The following is an 18,070-nucleotide window of genomic DNA, read 5'->3' as shown; positions in this document are numbered from 1 at the left end:
TTTTCGCTCAAGCCTGGTTCCATTTGATTTATTTTGGGTTTATTATATTCTTTATTTTCAGCGTATTTTCAGTGCAAGTTTCATATCTTGTAGGTATATATTTATTTTTCCATTCTGTAATTGTCCTCGGCTGTAGAATGATGTAATTATTGAATAAAATGAAATATCAGAATAAGATTCGACATTGAAGTTATTTTTTTCCCTTTTCATGTTGTTGGAGAATAATATTCACCTGTAAAATATATTACTCCATTCTGTTTCAGACATCTTAAATACACAAGAGGCAGATATTTCCCTCGATAAGGACCAAAGATTGGCGAAAAACGCTCAAATACTTAATGAATATCAATCTGTCAGCAGTGATGAGCATGATTCAGGTTTTGATGCAATTGTTAAAAGGTTAATAATGAATTCTCTTCTCAATTCAAGTTCATAATATTAAAATCAACAAAAAAACATCAAGCTCATTGAACTACAATCTTAAAAAATTCAGTAACAATGAATAGTTGCTAGTGAAATCTTCGAGGATTAAAACGATTAAATCAAATTGTTGAAGTGCAGTTTATCTGTAGCTTTCAAAGATACAAAAATTAGTACTGTGAAAGTAAATGGGGTAATAGGAATTACTGGGAACACATTTATTTATTTGTTTTTCTCAGGTAAGTTTCCTGAAAATTCTTTCGAAGAAAATTTTCTCATTGATCACTAGTTTATTCTATGACCTAATAATACATAGATTGAGAGGTCGTGATGTGTAGATCATTTACTCATTCAATGATATAAGGGAAGCCAAATCACGTAATCTTAAAAGGTTCAATGATTCAATGATATCTTAGTTCAATAACAGGCCAATTGAAAAGTCCCCGGTCTACACACATTTTTTTGGCAAAATTCGATTTTATTATTCAACATAGTTGCCTTCGAAAGCGATACAGCAATTATAGCTATCTTCCAACTTTTCGATACCATTTTTCTTGTACGATTTGTCTTTCGCTTCAAAATAGGCCTCAGTTTCGGCGATTACTTCTTTATTGGCAATAAAGCGAGCATTCTTTTGAGGTCTGAGAACATGAAAAAGTCGCTGGGGGAATACGGTGGATGCAGAATCAATTCGAAGCCCCAATTCATGCAATTTTGCCATTGTTTTCAATGATTTGTGACAAGACGCATTGTGTTGATGAAACAGCTTTTTTTTCTTCAAATGGGGCCGATTTTTGAAGATTTTCTCCTTTAAACGATCCATCAACGCTATATAATGATCGCTGTTGATGGTCTGGCACTTTTGGAGGTAATCAATGAATATATACCTTGCGAATCCCAGAATACTGATGCCATAACCTTGCCAGCTGACTGTTGGGTTTTTCCTCGCTTTTGATTCGGTTCATTGTGTGCAGTCCACTCAGCTGACTGTCGATTGGACTGTGGAGTGAAATGATGAAGCCATGTTTCATCCATTTTCACATATCGACGGAAAAATTCAGGTTTATTGCACTTAAACAGTTTCAAACAGTGCTCAGAATCCTTAACACGTTGTTGCTTTTGATCGATTGTGAGCTCCCGCGCACCTATTTTGCAGCTTTCTCATGTATAAATATTCGTCAATGATGATGTAGACGTTTAGATGATATCTTTACAATGTCTGCTATCTCGATCAACTTCACTTTACGGTCATTCAAAATTATTTTGTGAACGATTTTTTCGTCGGTCACAGCCTCTTCTGGGCGTCCACTGCGTTCGCCGTCTTCGGTGCACATTTCACCACGTTAAACTTAGCGCACCAATCAATGACGGTTGATTTTCCTGGTGCAGACTCCAGAAACTCTTCATGAAGCCAAGATTTCGCTTCAACTGTATTTTTTCCCTTCAAAAAGCAATATTTTATCAGCATATGAAATGAAGTGGTAATGTGTAGGATTTCACATATGCCTACTTATGCGTTTCGTCCCTGGCACACACACCGGACTCATCAGTGTGACTTTGGTATATTTGTGTGTGCCGTGTCACAGACGCTTGGGGAATTTATTATTATCGGGAGCCGCCGGGACTCGAACCCGGCACCTTGTCGCATCTCGGTGAGTGAGTCTACAGTCTTAACCTCTAGGCTACCGAGTGCTGTGTTTATTGTTGCTATGTGGAGCTTTATGACAAGCCGCCACATACCATATTTGAGGATAAAGAGGTTATAGCCTCCCGTGCAATTGCCTTGTATTTATTTTGTTTTCTTCTAGCTGTTTGCTAACATTCATTCTTTCGTCTAGAATCACTCATGGGTATTTTGCTTTCTTTTTCTATTCTATCGTCTGTTTTTCTATTTTGACGTTTCCTGCTTTCTCTTTCTTTACTGTTCTTCGTTGTATCCTAAGTAGATTGCAACTGTTTTCGTCGTATTCATTTTGAATCTCCATTTTTTGAAGTATTCCATCAGTTCATCTAAGTATATCTGTAACTGACTAGTTATTGTTTTCCGAGTTCTACTTCACAGCAGAACTGTACTTTCACTAGTAGATAGCGGTTTCATCTGCAAACTGGGTATCTTGCATCTATTTATTTTGGTATATACTCATATGCCATGTAGGTATAAGTTGAACAGCAGCAGTCCTATCACGGATCCTTGGGGAACTCCGGCTGAATATATTATTCACTCGATATTCACTCCAAATTTTCTATTTGCCAGGTAAGATTTCATTAATCTCGTAAGTTTGGTTGGAAATTCCAATTTGTATATCAGACCTTGATCCACATTTTATCAAATGCCTTTTCTATGTCTATGTTCAATTGCTCCTATATATTTTCTGTAAGACGTACTAGTTGATAGATCGTTGAATGCTTTAAAAGTGGTTCAGACATTTTACCAATATCATTGAATTTAATATTTGAAGATACCTACTCTAGTTTTTGAATTAAGTTTGAAGTTATCATATCTCATTTAAATTAATTTGAAGATTAATTGATAAGAGTAGTTTTTCCTCCACGATTTCGTGCCAATCCTGATATTTGCCTTATTTAAACTTTTCATTTCATTATAGGAGGCGTTTCTTCAGAAACCAAGGAACAGAAAAAGAGAAACAAATTTCAGTACATGATGCAGATCAATCAAAAAGGGAATTGAGGAATGGAGAAAACTCTGAATATTTCTTTACTTATCAGCCCATTGCAGTAGAGACGCAGCCTGGTGAGGATATTGTCGATTATTACTATAATTAAATAAGCATGAAAGATTAAAGTTTGAGAAATATTTTCAGAATTTGATTTTGATTTTTTTTTAATGTCGCATTGATTGTGTTCGTGGCTTGAGGCACATCTAATTTTTTACAGTGCTAGTGATTAGAGTAATCAATTGCATTTTCATATAAAAATAACTATAATGAGTACGGAACAGCTTGTGCACTCAAAATGAGAAAGTATGCTAAACAGTTAGGTTACTCATGATTGAGTTATTTAAATCAACTAGTTAAGTGAAAGAGACCTTCGTTGTTTATCATTTCCAACATACATGGAATAATCCTGGATTGGAGAGGAGTAAGGCAGAATAAAATTAAACTTTGCTATTGGTCAGGTAAAAAGCACACATAAAGTTCATTCGAATTCATTGCAATGACATTTTAAAAACGAACGCATGTGGCAGTTGTAACTCTACGTAATAAGAGCACTGGAAATTACTGAAGCAACTGATATGTTGATTGAAAAGGTGCGATTCCAGAGATTTCCTAAATCACCTTCTCATTTGCTTCGCAAATGGGCTTATCTCAATATCCAATACATCAACTTTCGTCCAGAACATTAAAACTTAGTAATCACTATGTAATTATTTGTTAATGAAACCATCTGGGGTAGGTAATTCCATATAATCGACAGGTGCATAAACATCCTTTTGATGGCTGAGCTGCAGTTATACTGAGCATAACTTAGCCCTAAGTTACTTTTTTTGGATCATTGCTACAAATGACTTGATCAAATGATTCTCAATATCACTCTGAATTAATCTCCTGATGATTTTTGCCGATTAATGGATATGAGATTGATAAAGCAACAAAATCCTGTTTAATTAAGGTCGAAAATAATCCAAAATAGTTACCGCTTTACCCGTTGAATATTTTATTAGATTTGGTCAAGGTTTGACACAACAAGGTATTCGCACAGTTTGATTTTTTGAATTCGTTTTTATTTCTTTACAGATTTTTTTTATTCTTATTTTATTTTTTCTATTCTTGAAAATAATTTAGCAACAACGTATTTCATGTCAAAACTTCTTATGACATGGAACCAAATAATTTGTGTCATAGAGAAATTTCAACAAAAACTTGAGCGGTCAAGTTGACTTCAACGATGTTGATTCAGTTGGACATATAAGATATGAGAATGAACTAACAAATTGAGCATTGCAACTGAAATAAATGTCAGATAATACTCAATCTGGGCCTGACTATAGAAGATAGTTTCCCAACATCAGCAAAAAGTAGTAACGAGCTCACAGACCTAAGCCACTGCGTTCTTCTAGATTAGACTGGATACGTCGAAGCCTAGCTAGAACGATGAAGTGCCTTCTGGACGAGTTAATGCCGTATGGACCAAATGAGATAAATAGTGAAATAAATGTAGTTGAAATAAAGTTGTGAATAAATAGAGTTGTGTATACTGCAGAGAAATAAGTCAGTGTAGTAAACATTGATCAATTTAATTACCAAAAATGTAATATAATATTATTAATTCCCGGTACCTGTTACTTCTTTTTATGAATATACTTTTACTTTTTAATATAACCTGTCGATATTGTACATTCATATAAGGTTATATTCATTTTTCAGAGAACCTACCACGAGAAAGATCAGAATTTTATTTCAATCCAAGTATTCCATTTATTTTCCTGGGAGATTATCCTGGTGAGAATTACAACGAGCTGATTTCAGCATCCAAATCAAACTGAACGAAAATCTGTTTTGATTGAAGGAACCAAAGAAGGAACTAACGATACTATAATAATTAATGAGAAGCCATACAAATATCACGATGAGAATATCCCAACGGTACAAGAAATCAGAACTAAAACAGTTCACATCAGTGATGACTTGTTGCCGAATGAATATAATAAGGATGCGATAATTGACTTTTTATCAGCTTATCCCTGTAGGTATAAGCATTATATAAAGTTTATATAGTAGGAAAAGCGCAGCTTTGTGAAAATTACTTTGAAACTAGATGACGTCATCGTCCACGTTTTTGCATAATTAGGTTGAAAATAGCGTACCCTAATATAAAAGCCAATAAAGTGAATTTTATTTTATTAGTCCAGTACTACTAGTCAACTACTTGAAGTTGTTGAAAAAGGATTGCTTTTGTAAGAATAAATTTCTGGAAAACGTTCCGAATATTTGTTACAAAACGCTATTAAAATTGAAAATGTATTTGTGTCACGTATTCCTACTCTGTATTATTTAAACAATGATATACGCAAAAGTTATATGAATATACAAAGATGGAATAGCTATGAATATTAGTGAATCATGCCTGAGCATGAAGGCCTAAAGCCTAAGAGTAAATTCAAATTAAGTAGGTTAACAATTTGCATTATTGGTAAGAGTTTAGAACCTGGGATCAACAAACACTAATTCTGAAAACATATATAACTAGATAGATTAGATTAGATAAGAATAGGGGCGAAAGGTCATCCGACCACGCATGCACCTCGACTTAAAGATCTTTTGTGGATCACCACGCTGCGCTGTTTAACAGTCAGGCAATATTGTCTCAATGAACTTTATCGCCTTTCTTGGGCCTACATCCATCAGTTGTTCTGAGTTCAAAAACCAAGAACCAAGGTGTTGTTGCCTTTTCCGGTGAAAAGTTCCATATTTCCATAGCAAGTGTTTGGCCTATTTCAGTGGATTCTTGACCGAAGCACAATGTGTCTTCTGGCGCTCTTACCATGTTTTTTAGATGGATGAAACTTGCAGGACAGTGTCTCGTGAGTGCACTCATCAGTTCTCCCAGTTTCCGTTCGGTGAGTCAGAGAAATTTTTTAGTCCACCTCGTCGAGAAGGAGAAGAACCATTGATCGTCTTTGAGAATGTAAGCTTCCTCTTTTGTACCCATTCCTTAACTGCCATCTTTTGATGACTGGCTGGGAAGCCTCAAAATGGCTCTGGCCCGGTGAAGGAGATTGATTGTTGAAGTTTTTCTGAAACTCGAGTCTCAGTGGATCTGTGACCACATCCAGGACCTCCTTGCATTCATATAGAATGTGAAGGTGCCCTGAGTAGTCGCTAGTTTTCAGTTCCCACTGCTTTGCCACCCTGAGAGTCTGTCAGGCGCCACACTTTCCAGAAAGATATCTAGAGGAGGCAGGTCCAAGATGACTTGCATGACAGCAGTTGGACAAGAGCATGATGCATCTGTGGTAGACTGACAAGCTGTTCGATGTAGTTTTTCCAGGTCTTATTGCCCCAAAAATAGTCTTGCTCTTGGTCACCAAATGAGAGCTGCATAGCTCACGATTGGCAGAACAATGGATGTAGATCCAGTACGTCATTTAAATTTCAGCCGCCATGTTCTTCTCGCCATCCTCTTCAATGTAAAAAGAGCTCTCTGGCTCTTTCTGATCACACCCTCGAAGTGTGGATTCAAAGGAGTCTTTGGTCGAATATAACACGAAGATCTTGTGGACCGTTGGGGTTAGGACGAACCTATTCATTATTAATGCCTTGAGTGAAATTTTCTTCTTCCTGGTCAATGGCACTAGTATTGACTTTTTGTGATCTCGTAGACACAAGTAGTCAGTTAGGGTTAGGTAGGCCTGCATCTGATCACCGACTATGACATCATGCTCGCCCCGAACCACTATCACAAGGTCATCGGAATAACCACAGATCTCGAAACGATCAATGACCACAGTAATGGCGATAAACAACTCCTGTGCATGGGTACCCGTCTCCAGGCGTTGGAGTTAAAGATGATGCGCCAAGTTACATATTGATTATCTAGCTATTCAGCGATGCCATGATTCAAGCCACACCCCTCCTGAGCAACACACGGTGGATGGACTGTCGTGACGCTGGCGTATTCAAGAACGCGCCTTCAGTATCAATATAATTAAATGGTTCAGTTTTCGTACTTCTCTAGTTTCCTAGTGAGGCTATGGAGAGCAGAAATTGTTGATTTTTCTGCCTAGTAGGCATATTGATCTTTGTGTTGAGGGTACTTAGACAGTAGTCTCGCTTTCATATCTTGAGAAATTATCTTCTCCATTGCTTTTAAAAGAAAGGAGGAGAAGCTGATGGCGCGAAATTATTTTGCATCAGTCCCTGGTCGCTTGCCAGTCTTAGAAATAACACTCACTTTCACGTTCCGCTAGCATTCATGGAAAGTGAAATGCTAAGACTTAGCTTCATCTGTGAAGCTCGATGCAAGTCCACCAGTTCTGGAAATAACACCTGCATCCGCCTTTGGAGCAGCACCAGGTATATGTCATCCCTGCCTGGAGATTTGTAGGGTTTGAAGGATTTGTTTGACTATCGGACCTTCTTTTTTGTGAAGAGTATGGCAGCTATCTTTCTGGCAGCTATCTTTCTGGCATCCCGTCTGGGTGCCGAAACACCCCGACTCGGTTAGTTGACCTGAAAGAGAAAGAGACCTGAAAGATTTGAGAACCTGGAAAGTGAGTCTCCAGCATGAGTGACAACGTTTCGTCGTCTGTGTCAGTCATCTCACACTCCATCTTCCTAGCTGCCCCAATCCGTTACTGTGGTCTTTTGATAGGCCGCTCTATACATAAATACAGTCTTGTTCTCCATTATAAATATAAGTAGGAAAATATACAATTAATTTTACCAGATTTACGTCTTCCTGACGAAGGTGATTCCTTTCAAGTCTTATGTAACATTTTTTAGGTTTTCGCCACATGAAATTTCAAATTTGAGATAGCTATTTTGTTCGATATTTTATTCATTATCTATATTAAATACGAAAATCTTGAAATAAAATCGAGATGAATGAATGTAATTTTGGTTGAGAAAACCTTCTAAAACATTTGAGCTTGTGCATTACACATTTTGAACCTGGTAGATTTCTGGTAGAAATCTCAAACCATGCCAAATTAAATTAAAATCAAAAAGAATGGTAGAAGTTGAAAGGATTTCTGCCACCATAAGAAAAAAGGCCGTAATATCAAAAGTTAGAGTTTCGAAATAATGTTGCAATTGTTGGGTTAATAATTAGTTAGGAAGGCTGATTTTACTCACTTTACGGTGTTTTAGGTAGTTATACTTCGTAGATCTAATCTATACTCGGCAGGGAGGTAGAAAACAAGAAAACCAATCTACCAAGCCAAAAAACTAAAAATCAGCAAATATTGACTTAACGGCCTTCTTTCTACCAACGGCAGATTTTCGGACCAACATACCGACAAACGGGCAACAAACTAAAGTTGTTCTAAAATGCATTCTGTGAGCGGAAATTTATTCATCCCAGAAGTGACAATCCAGACTTCCTTCTACCTTCGGTAGACTCGGAAACAAGACAGATGATGACATCAAATCAACTCGAATACTCAAGCTAATTATAATTCCATTCATTGTTCAAGTGCCATATTGGTGTACACCTGAAGAAAATGGAAATGTTATTAATAACTGTTGTGAAAAACATGAGAAATGCAAAGATGCGATAGAGCCTTCAGAAGAAAAATATGGATTGGAAAATACTAGTGTCTATAAGAGGTATGAAACTACATCAATTATAATTTATATAATGTGTCAACAATTTCTGGACTTATCTGTTCATATGTGGTGTACAACTTTGCCTCCGCCGTTTTGCAATAAATGGCTGTAGCGGTAAGTGGTAGTCAAAATAAATAGATAGTAGATGTCATACAATAACCTTAGGTATATACATACTTGAATACGTTAAAATGAGAAGTCCTATTCCCCCCGCCGTACTTGTATTCTCCAGACGTTGCTCCCTAGGAGTATCACTTGTTTCGATCAAGGGCACACGGCCAGGCTGACCGGTACTCCGGTCTTATGAAGAAGTAAAAAATTGGATCGATTCGTGGATAGCTTCAAAAGATGACCAGTTTTTTCAACGCGGAATTCGTACGCTGCCCGAGAGATGGGAGAAAGTAGTGGCCAGCGATGGATAATACTTTGAATCATAAATGTGAAGGTGTTTTTTTTAGGACTATAGAACTTTAAATTGCAATATAACAACAATGGATCATTCGATTGACATGAATTTTATTTATCCGCAAGATAATCTTGTCGCACTACATTTTAAATATGATTTCTGGCATATGACCCCCACGGCTGGCTCGGATGTAGTCCAATGTGGACGTCCAATTTTCGATAACTTTTTCCAACATTTGTGGCCGTATATCGGCAATAACACGGCGAATGTTGTCTTCCAAATGGTCAAGGGTTTGTGGCTTATCCGCATAGACCAATGACTTTACATAGCCCCACAGAAAGTAGTCTAGCGGTGTTAAATCACAAGATCTTGGAGGCCAATTAACAGGTTCAAAACGTGAAATTAGGCGGTCACCAAACGTGTCTTTCAATAAATCGATTGTGGCACGAGCTGTGTGACATGTTGCGCCGTCTTGTTGGAACCACAGCTCCTGGACATCATGGTTGTTCAATTCAGGAATGAAAAAGTTAGTAATCATGGCTCTATACCGATCACCATTGACTGTAACGTTCTGGCCATCATTGTTTTTGAAGAAGTACGGACTAATGATTCCACCAGCCCATAAAGCGCACCAAACAGTCTGTTTTTCTGGATGTAACGGTGTTTCGACATACACTTCAGGATTAGCTTCACTCCAAATGCGGCAGTTTTGTTTGTTGATGTAGCCATTCAACCAGAAGTGCGCTTCATCACTAAACAAAATAAAATGAACGTAGTGCGCGTTACAAATTTCCGTATAGAACCATTATTTTCGAAATAAAATTGCTCTATTTGCAAGCGTTGTTCAGGCGTGAGTCTATTCATGATGAATTGCCAAACCAAACTGAGAATAAATCACTTGACAGCTGTTAAATCGGTCGCCATCTTGAATAGTAATGCCAACTTAAAGTTATATACCTCGAAAAAAACACCCGTTATAACCAGTTTTTTTTATAATAAATAATAAAGCCCCAAATTTCGACAAAAAACGGCGGAAGCAAAATTGTATGCCTATGTATATGGGTGGACGGACGATAATTGCCTTCCCTCTTTAAATCCTTTTTTTTCGCTCTAAAGATTTTGGCACATAAAAGCGATGCAACGCATCTCAACGCGGCAATTCGATACCGAGCGGATTGGTGGTGGGCCTGCCCTAAAGATCCTTTAAGTCTCATCGTATCGGGTGTCCCAAATTCGTTGTCCAGTGGGAGAAAATAATGAAGGCTCGATTTCTGAGATAATTTATTTCTTTTCCCTTTAAAAAAATATATAACATTATATAAAATTTCTTATCAAACTATAAAAATTAACAGAAGTTTCAGTTTCAGAAAGCAAATCAATCAAGTGCCCATCAATGAACGCCAGATGATTGAAGTATTCGAAAGCCACCAAGGCATCCGGATTCAACAGTGTTAGATTTTTTCAACATTTCATCATTTTCAAATTGATTAATGTTGTTCTTTAGATGTGACCAACGGAAAAAATGTACCTTGGTGGTCACCGAATATTTTAATTATCTGATATTCACATATATTATCAAAGATAGGCACTTGGTTGATTTGCCGTGTGAAACTGAAACTTTTATTGATTTTTATAGTTTGATAAGAGATTTATATATCGTGTATTATATTTTTGGAAAGGAAAGCAATTTCATTTGTTATAGAAATTTGGATGGTTTACATTTAAAAACACATGTATGTATTGTAACTCTAAAACTTATTGCAAATGTAATTTAATTTTGTGTAATATTTTTGGCTTTTTTTCTGTGACAATGTTGAAGATATTATTTCAATATAACACATTTTTGTCATATTAAAATTCCAATCTTCTCTTAAGCTGATCATTATACTTCGTTATCTATTACTCATGGAAAGATGGTAGGGGGTTTATAATTGAATTACAAACTTGTGCATTAACCCAAGATATCTTGTGAAATCAATAATGACTTCAACTGCACTCCTGCACTCAATGATAGTTTACAAATATATTCCTTTGCTTACTATAAGAATTTATAATGTAAGGATTCATTTTGATATTAAAAATGAGTATATTTTGTGAGGAATCAATGGATGTTTATATCATTGTAAAGAGAAATATTTGCCATTAACGATGGAAAACGATATCAGCCATATGGCCTTTATGACTACGGTTCCACTACCTTGCATGAAATTTTCCATTACATATTCGCACATTTGCGTCTGTATGTCCTCGATAACTTCACGAATTCCATCTTTGAGATCTTGAATCGATTATGGAGCATTAGCATAGACCTTATCTTTCACATGGCCCCAGAGAAAAACTTTAAAGGCGTTGAATCACATGATCTCGGTGGCCAATTGTTATCACCTCTTCCAGAAATAACCCGACCAGAAAACTTTTCTTGAAAAATTGCTATTGTTCCATTAATTATGTGGCACACGTAGCACCATCTTGTTGAGAATAAACTCTTCGAATTCCAGTCATAAATAAAACATTAATCATAGCTCGGTAGAGTCTTCGGGTTTTCGTCAACACTACATGCTGCAGCAACAGTAGCAATTGTTTTTGAGCGCGGCCTAAAGTTTCGAGTCTTCACATCACTAACTTATACCAAACAGCAAAAATTTTTCCCATCAGTTTCACAATTTCCAGCCGAGAAGGTGCTTCACGACGATTCAAAAGTGCTTTATTTTTGCGAACTGCCTATGAAAACTTTACATTACTTTTTGTGTGAGCGTGCATCGTTCAATTTTTAATAATGACGCAGTTTTTACTTGTCAAATGTCGAAAGATAACAGCTTCAAAAGTGACAGTTGCCCAGATAACTAGATATTCAGAATGAAACCTCTCATTGAAAAACCCCGCAGTTTGAAAATGATCATTGTATACATCCAACAAGTATTGAAAAACAACAATGAATTGAAGAAACCTTGTGAATGGAAAGAATAACTTGAGGATCAACTTTTACACTGCTTTGGGTGGTCAATCCGGTGTCGAATTGTTACTTTGATTTGCGTTGCGTAACTTTTGCCGCCTCGTAACTGTGTTGCTTTGTTTCTACTTTTATGGAACATCTTACAATATTAATCGCAAAATTTTACTTACGTTACAATATTCCTCCAGGTATCACTGCTCTTGCGAATATGACTTCTTCAAATGTTTGAAGAGCATTGAGGGTATCGTTGCCAATTCATTAGGAGTGGCTTACTTCAATGTTATAGCTCCAAAATGTTTTGCACCATTGTCCAGACTGAAATGTTTATCGAGAAATAAGTGGTAGGTATACTAGTCAAGCTTCGATTTAATCATTTCTATCATCGAATTCAGTCAATCCTTGGATCCACGTCCGAATTAAAACTGAAGTAATTTAATTGATCGATCAAAGGTTTTTTAATGTTCGCGTCTTATGGATGAATTTTGTTGAAATATGAAGCAAATACAATGGCGATGAAATGAAAATTTGGCCATCTTGATATTATTGAAAAAAAAAATAATGAGAAAAAGAATAGCATAAGTTATAGTAAAAACACGACGATTAGATTAACAAATGTCACATGAATAGTTATCTGGTAATTTCGGTTATCGAACTATGCCATTCACCGACACATTAATTCGGTAGGTATCAGACAAGAATACTGGAAAAACTGAGTATAGGATCCCCCAAGATATACCGTAGTTTTATCCTTTTACAACTTTGCCTTTTTAATAAGTTTATTGAGGCTCTATCATAAAACTATTCCAAAAAAATCAGTCTGCCCAGACCCGTATTCAGTAATTTTTATTCCGATTATTATTTATTTGTGAATTCATCTGTGGTTTTTACATTTCCACTGCGTACAAATATATCTATAAATTATCAAAAAACATTTAAAACACTTCTGTATTAGAATTAGGTACATACAGTACAGTCTCGATTATCCGAAATAATGTGGACCAAAGTGATTTCGGATAATCGAAATTTCGGTTAATCCGAATTCTCTTTCAGCAAATAGTAGTTTAGGATGTGTATATCAAAAGATCGACTCAAAAACATTTATGAAATATTCAACTTGAGTTCATGTATCAGTTTAAAAATAACATCAACAAATGATATGTTCAATTTGTATTACTAAATTTTTTCAACATAGGTAGTATGTACATAAATGCCTAAATATGTACATATGTACATTCATAAAAGACATGTTAAATGCAACGTAAAATTTAAAATATACCCCATTCTACATTCCACACCACACTGCATTCTGTAAAATATTTGAGAATAAAACTACTCTTTTTGCGATAATAACAGACGTTAATACATAATGTAGGTACTTGTAACACTGTCAGCTAACCAAAACAATTCGCATTTTAGACCGTCGTATTGCCGTGAAACCCCGAGGGGAACCACCTAGCAGTATAGGTGAATCCTAGACGCGTTTCGTATAATTCGAATTTTTTCGGTCAATCGGGATTTTTGTTTTTGAATAGTTTGTTTCGGATAAACCGGATTTCGGAAAATCGCGGTTCGGATAATCGGGATTGTACTGTATCTACAAAATTAGCTTAGGAGTCAACATCGTAACAGTCACTTTTATCGTTTGATTCGTCGTCTATATTAATAATTGACCATATTCACCGTCGCCATATTGTTGTGCGACAATACCAATTACCAAGGGTTCCCGACGGAGAAATATTGAGTTTACTAGAAAAATTCCACAATATAAAGTTTATAATTGTGGTTTATGTGGAAATTTCGGAGTACCTTTTCTGGCTGCTACGCCAGATAGGCTTGTTTGGGACAATATTTCGCAAAAATTTCACCTTTTGGAAATAAAAACATTAGTGAAACGTAGTTTTATATACAAATTAACTGTGGCCGAGTGTATAAATGAAGGCTTCGCTCTATTTTTGGGAATAGTCAGTGGAAGAATAATCCCTATGGCTGATAGTATTTTTGATATAAGCGGTATTTTTGTAGTAAACTCAATTTTTCTCCGTTGGGAACACTGGGTATTTGGTATTGTCGCAAAACAATATGGCGACGCCGGCGACGGTGAATATGGTCAATTGACCATATTCACCGTCGCCATATTGTTATGCAACAATACCAACCATAAACTTCACTTAGAAACTTTATATTGTGGAATTTTTCTAGTAAACTCAATATTTCTTCGTTGGGAACACTGGGTAGTTGGTATTGTCGCACAACAATATGGCGACGCCGGAGACGGTGAATATGGTCAATTGACCATATTCACCGTCGCCATATTGTTATGCGACAATACCAACCATAAACTTCACTTAGAAACTTTATATTGTGGAATTTTTCTAGTAAACTCAATATTTCTTCGTTGGGAACACTGGGTAGTTGGTATTGTCGCACAACAATATGGCGACGCCGGCGACGGTGAATATGGTCAATTGACCATATTCACCGTCGCCATATTGTTATGCGACAATACCAACTACCCAGTGTTCCCAACGAAGAAATATTGAGTTTACTAGAAAAATTCCACAATATAAAGTTTCTAAGTGAAGTTTATGTGTACCTTTTCTGGCTGCTACGTCAGATAGGCTTGTTTGGGACAATATTTTGCAAAAATTTCACCTTTTGGAAATAAAAACATTAGTGAAAGGTGGTTTTCTGAACAAATTAATTGTGGCCGAGTGTATAAATGAAGGCTTCGCTTCATTTTTGGAAATAGTCAGTGGAAGAATAGTCTCTATGGCTGATAGTATTTTTGATATTAGCGGTATTTTTCTAGTAAACTCAAAATTTCTCCGTTGGGAACACTGGGTAGTTGGTATTGTCGCAAAACAATATGGCGACGGTGAATATGGTCAATTAGTTAAATAATGCCATTTTATGTATTACATATGTTCAAATTTTATTATTGTTAAATTTATATAAGGTGTGTGAATAAGTCTTTCCCGTTTTTTGTAAGAGATGGCGCCACCAATACTGTGCGAGTATTTAATGGTTACATATGTCATAATCAAAGCTTATTCATCTGTCAACAATTCCACACTAACACATTAGTTGAAATTTTTTCGCATCATAAATTTTTGAAATCGTGAAAATGTCGAAATTTGAGCCGAGTCGACGTCATTTGCGGGAAGTTTCACTTTATTGGTTCAATTTGAAGAAATCTGCTGCCGAGGCGCATCGGTTGCTTCAGGAAGCTTATGGAGAAGGTTGTGTCGATGATTCAAGTGTTCGCGGATGGTTTCGACACTTCAAAAGTGGCGATTTCGACGTGAAAGACAAGGAGCGTTCCGGGCGGCCGCAAATCTTTGAAGATCAAGAATTGGCGACTTTGCTTGATGAAGATTCGTGTCAAACGCAAGAAGAACTTGCTGAAGCATTGTGAGTTGACCGAACAACCATTTCCAAGCGTTTGAAAGCCATGGGAATGATCCAAAAGCAAGGAAATTGGGTGCCGTACGAACTGAAGCTGAGATACGTCGAACGGCGTTTTTTCACTTGCGAACAGCTGCTTCAGCGACATAAAAGAAAGGGTTTTCTGCATCGTATCGTGACTGGCGATGAAAAGTGGATCCGTTACGATAATCAGAAGCGAAGAAAATCATGGGGACTACCCGGCCATGCATCATCATCGACGGCCAAGCCAAATATTCATGGCGCCAAGCTCATGCTCTGTATATGGTGGGACCAGCTAGGTGTGGTTTACTATGAGCTTCTGAAACCGAATGAAAGGATCACAGACGAGGTCTATCGACGACAATTGATGCGTTTGAGCCGCGCACTGCGAGAAAAACGGCCACAATACTCCGACAGGCACGACAAAGTTATTTTGCAACATGACAATGCTCGCCCACATGTTGCACAGCCGGTGAAAACATACTTAGAAACGCTCAAATGGGAAGTCCTACCCCACCCGCCGTATAGTCCAGACATTGCTCCGTCTGATTACCATCTCTTCAGATCGATGACGCATGGCCTGGCTGACCAGCACTTCCATTCCTACGAGGAAGCCAAAAAATGGGTGGATGACTGGATAGAGGCCAAACCGGTCGAATTTTTTCGCAACGGGATTCGTATGTTGCCAGAAAGATGGGGAAAAGTTGTAGCTAGCGATGGCCAATACTTTCAATAATTCATTTGTAACCATTTTTTCACAATAAAGGCTCAAAATTTGAAAAAAAACGGGAAAGACTTATTCACACACCTTATACATATATGAGTATATCGAACTATTGAGTCAATAGTATGGGTCGATAAATATAACCCTTGAGTAGCATTCATAAATATCATTGTTAGAAGTTAGTATTTGATATTATATTCCTACTTTTATATAAATCCATCAATTTTACATTTGTCATTAATATGGGACCGTTTCGCCAAAGAAGAAACACTTTAGGTGAATATGCCTGTTCCAATTCTTTCATATTACTGTATTTCTATCTGAATTGAATATTATGAATAACATCCGATTTGAACTGTCAATCCCTTCAGTTATTGACTATATTCACCGTCGCCATATTGTTTTGCGACAATACCAACTACCCAGTGTTTCCAACGAAGAAATATTGAGTTTACTAGAAAAATTCCACAATATAAAGTTTCTAAGTGAAGTTTATGTGTACCTTTTCTGGCTGCTACGTCAGATAGGCTTGTTTGGGACAATATTTTGCAAAAATTTCACCTTTTGGAAATAAAAACATTAGTGAAAGGTAGTTTTATATACAAATTAACTGTGGCCGAGTGTATAAATGAAGGCTTCGCTCTATTTTTGGGAATAGTCAGTGGACGAATAATCTCTATGGCTGATAGTATTTTTGATATAAGCGGTATTTTTCTAGTAAACTCAATATTTCTCCGTTGGGAACACTGGGTAGTTGGTATTGTCGCACAACAATATGGCGACGGTGAATATGGTCAATTGATTCCAGTATTTGGCACCAGTATTCTTCTGTAAACTTCTTCTTCTCGTATAATGTGTGATACACAATTGCTCGATAATAATATGGCGGCCATCAGAATCGAGGCAAAAATTTAATAAATCGTTATCCAAAAGGAATAATACTATACCAAAATTTGGGGGATCCAACTTCATCCTAATTCGCCTGTTAGGGGGAAAAAGTAATTTATAGTGATCACATTTTCAGTGCAGTGGCAGAGATTTAATCGACTAAAAAAAAGTTATCCCATCGCCTTAATTGATTGTTTTATTTTTCAGGAAAAAGTGCGTAAAATATGGAAATGATGAGACCTCAAAGGAAGCTTATCGATGGCTGGATACTCCAACATTCTAATTGCTAGTATATCTTTATTGAATTTCAAGAAATAAAAATTTTCTCAGATTCTAATTGGTTTATTGAAACATAACGGTAATATTCTCTTTGTGAGTAAGCAAATATACAGGGTTTTCCAATAAGACATTTCATCTTGACATAAAAAAAGAGTTTATTTCAAAAGAAATCAAGGGAAGTTAATTGTATTGTAAAGAGGAAGGTATGCCATTAAAGATGGGAAACGGTATCCAGCCAAATGGCTACCACAGCTGTGGTTGCAGATCCATATCCTTTTTATGGAATTTTCTATTACCAATCCGCGCACCTTTGCAGCTGTAGGTCCTCGATACCTTCACAAATTACTTATTTTGAAATCGATTGTGGAGCATTCGTATGAACCTTATAGGTAGGCTTGTTGAAAGAAAAGTCGTCCACATCAATATTTTCCAATTCTGGCATTTGTATTTCGTCTTTGTGAAATTAATAATGATTTTATCCCTCTTTCAATGAGAGTATATAGAATTCTGACAATGCAGCGGGGTGGAACAACCTTACGTTGTTTTTAAGAATCAATGATGAAATATGAAAAGGCGGCCAGCAAACTGTGCCTGAGTCTCCTCCATTAAAAACAAAAACTGTTACTTGCAACACGATTTATCTCTAATATCTATCTAATAATAAATAATGAGGGGTCGACCTCAAA

General features: G+C 36.6%; 1 protein-coding gene across 4 annotated transcripts in view; it reads left to right on the top strand.

Moving 5' to 3' along the window:
* LOC123685107 overlaps positions 1–17,437 on the top strand; it is a 60,274-nt gene extending 42,837 nt beyond the window's left edge. For 2 of the 4 annotated variants that reach the window (XM_045624700.1, XM_045624692.1), the window contains exons 6-12: positions 264–399; positions 3,027–3,172; positions 4,806–4,880; positions 4,948–5,124; positions 8,576–8,708; positions 12,256–12,408; positions 17,313–17,437. In XM_045624700.1, the coding sequence (XP_045480656.1) occupies positions 264–399; positions 3,027–3,172; positions 4,806–4,880; positions 4,948–5,124; positions 8,576–8,708; positions 12,256–12,408; positions 17,313–17,388 (896 nt within the window). In that variant the 3' untranslated portion in view covers positions 17,389–17,437. Of the gene's footprint in view, positions 1–263; positions 400–3,026; positions 3,173–4,498; positions 4,727–4,805; positions 4,881–4,947; positions 5,125–8,575; positions 8,709–12,255; positions 12,409–17,312 lie in introns of those variants that run through there. The other 2 variants (XM_045624708.1, XM_045624716.1) reach the window with 2 other exon arrangements.
* The last annotated feature ends 633 nt before the right edge of the window (positions 17,438–18,070 follow it).

Source organism: Harmonia axyridis, chromosome 1, assembly GCF_914767665.1.
Source record: "Harmonia axyridis chromosome 1, icHarAxyr1.1, whole genome shotgun sequence".
Lineage (NCBI taxonomy): Eukaryota > Metazoa > Arthropoda > Insecta > Coleoptera > Coccinellidae > Harmonia > Harmonia axyridis.
The sequence above is the reverse complement of the archived record's forward strand: the minus strand, read 5'-3'. Positions and strand labels throughout refer to the sequence as shown.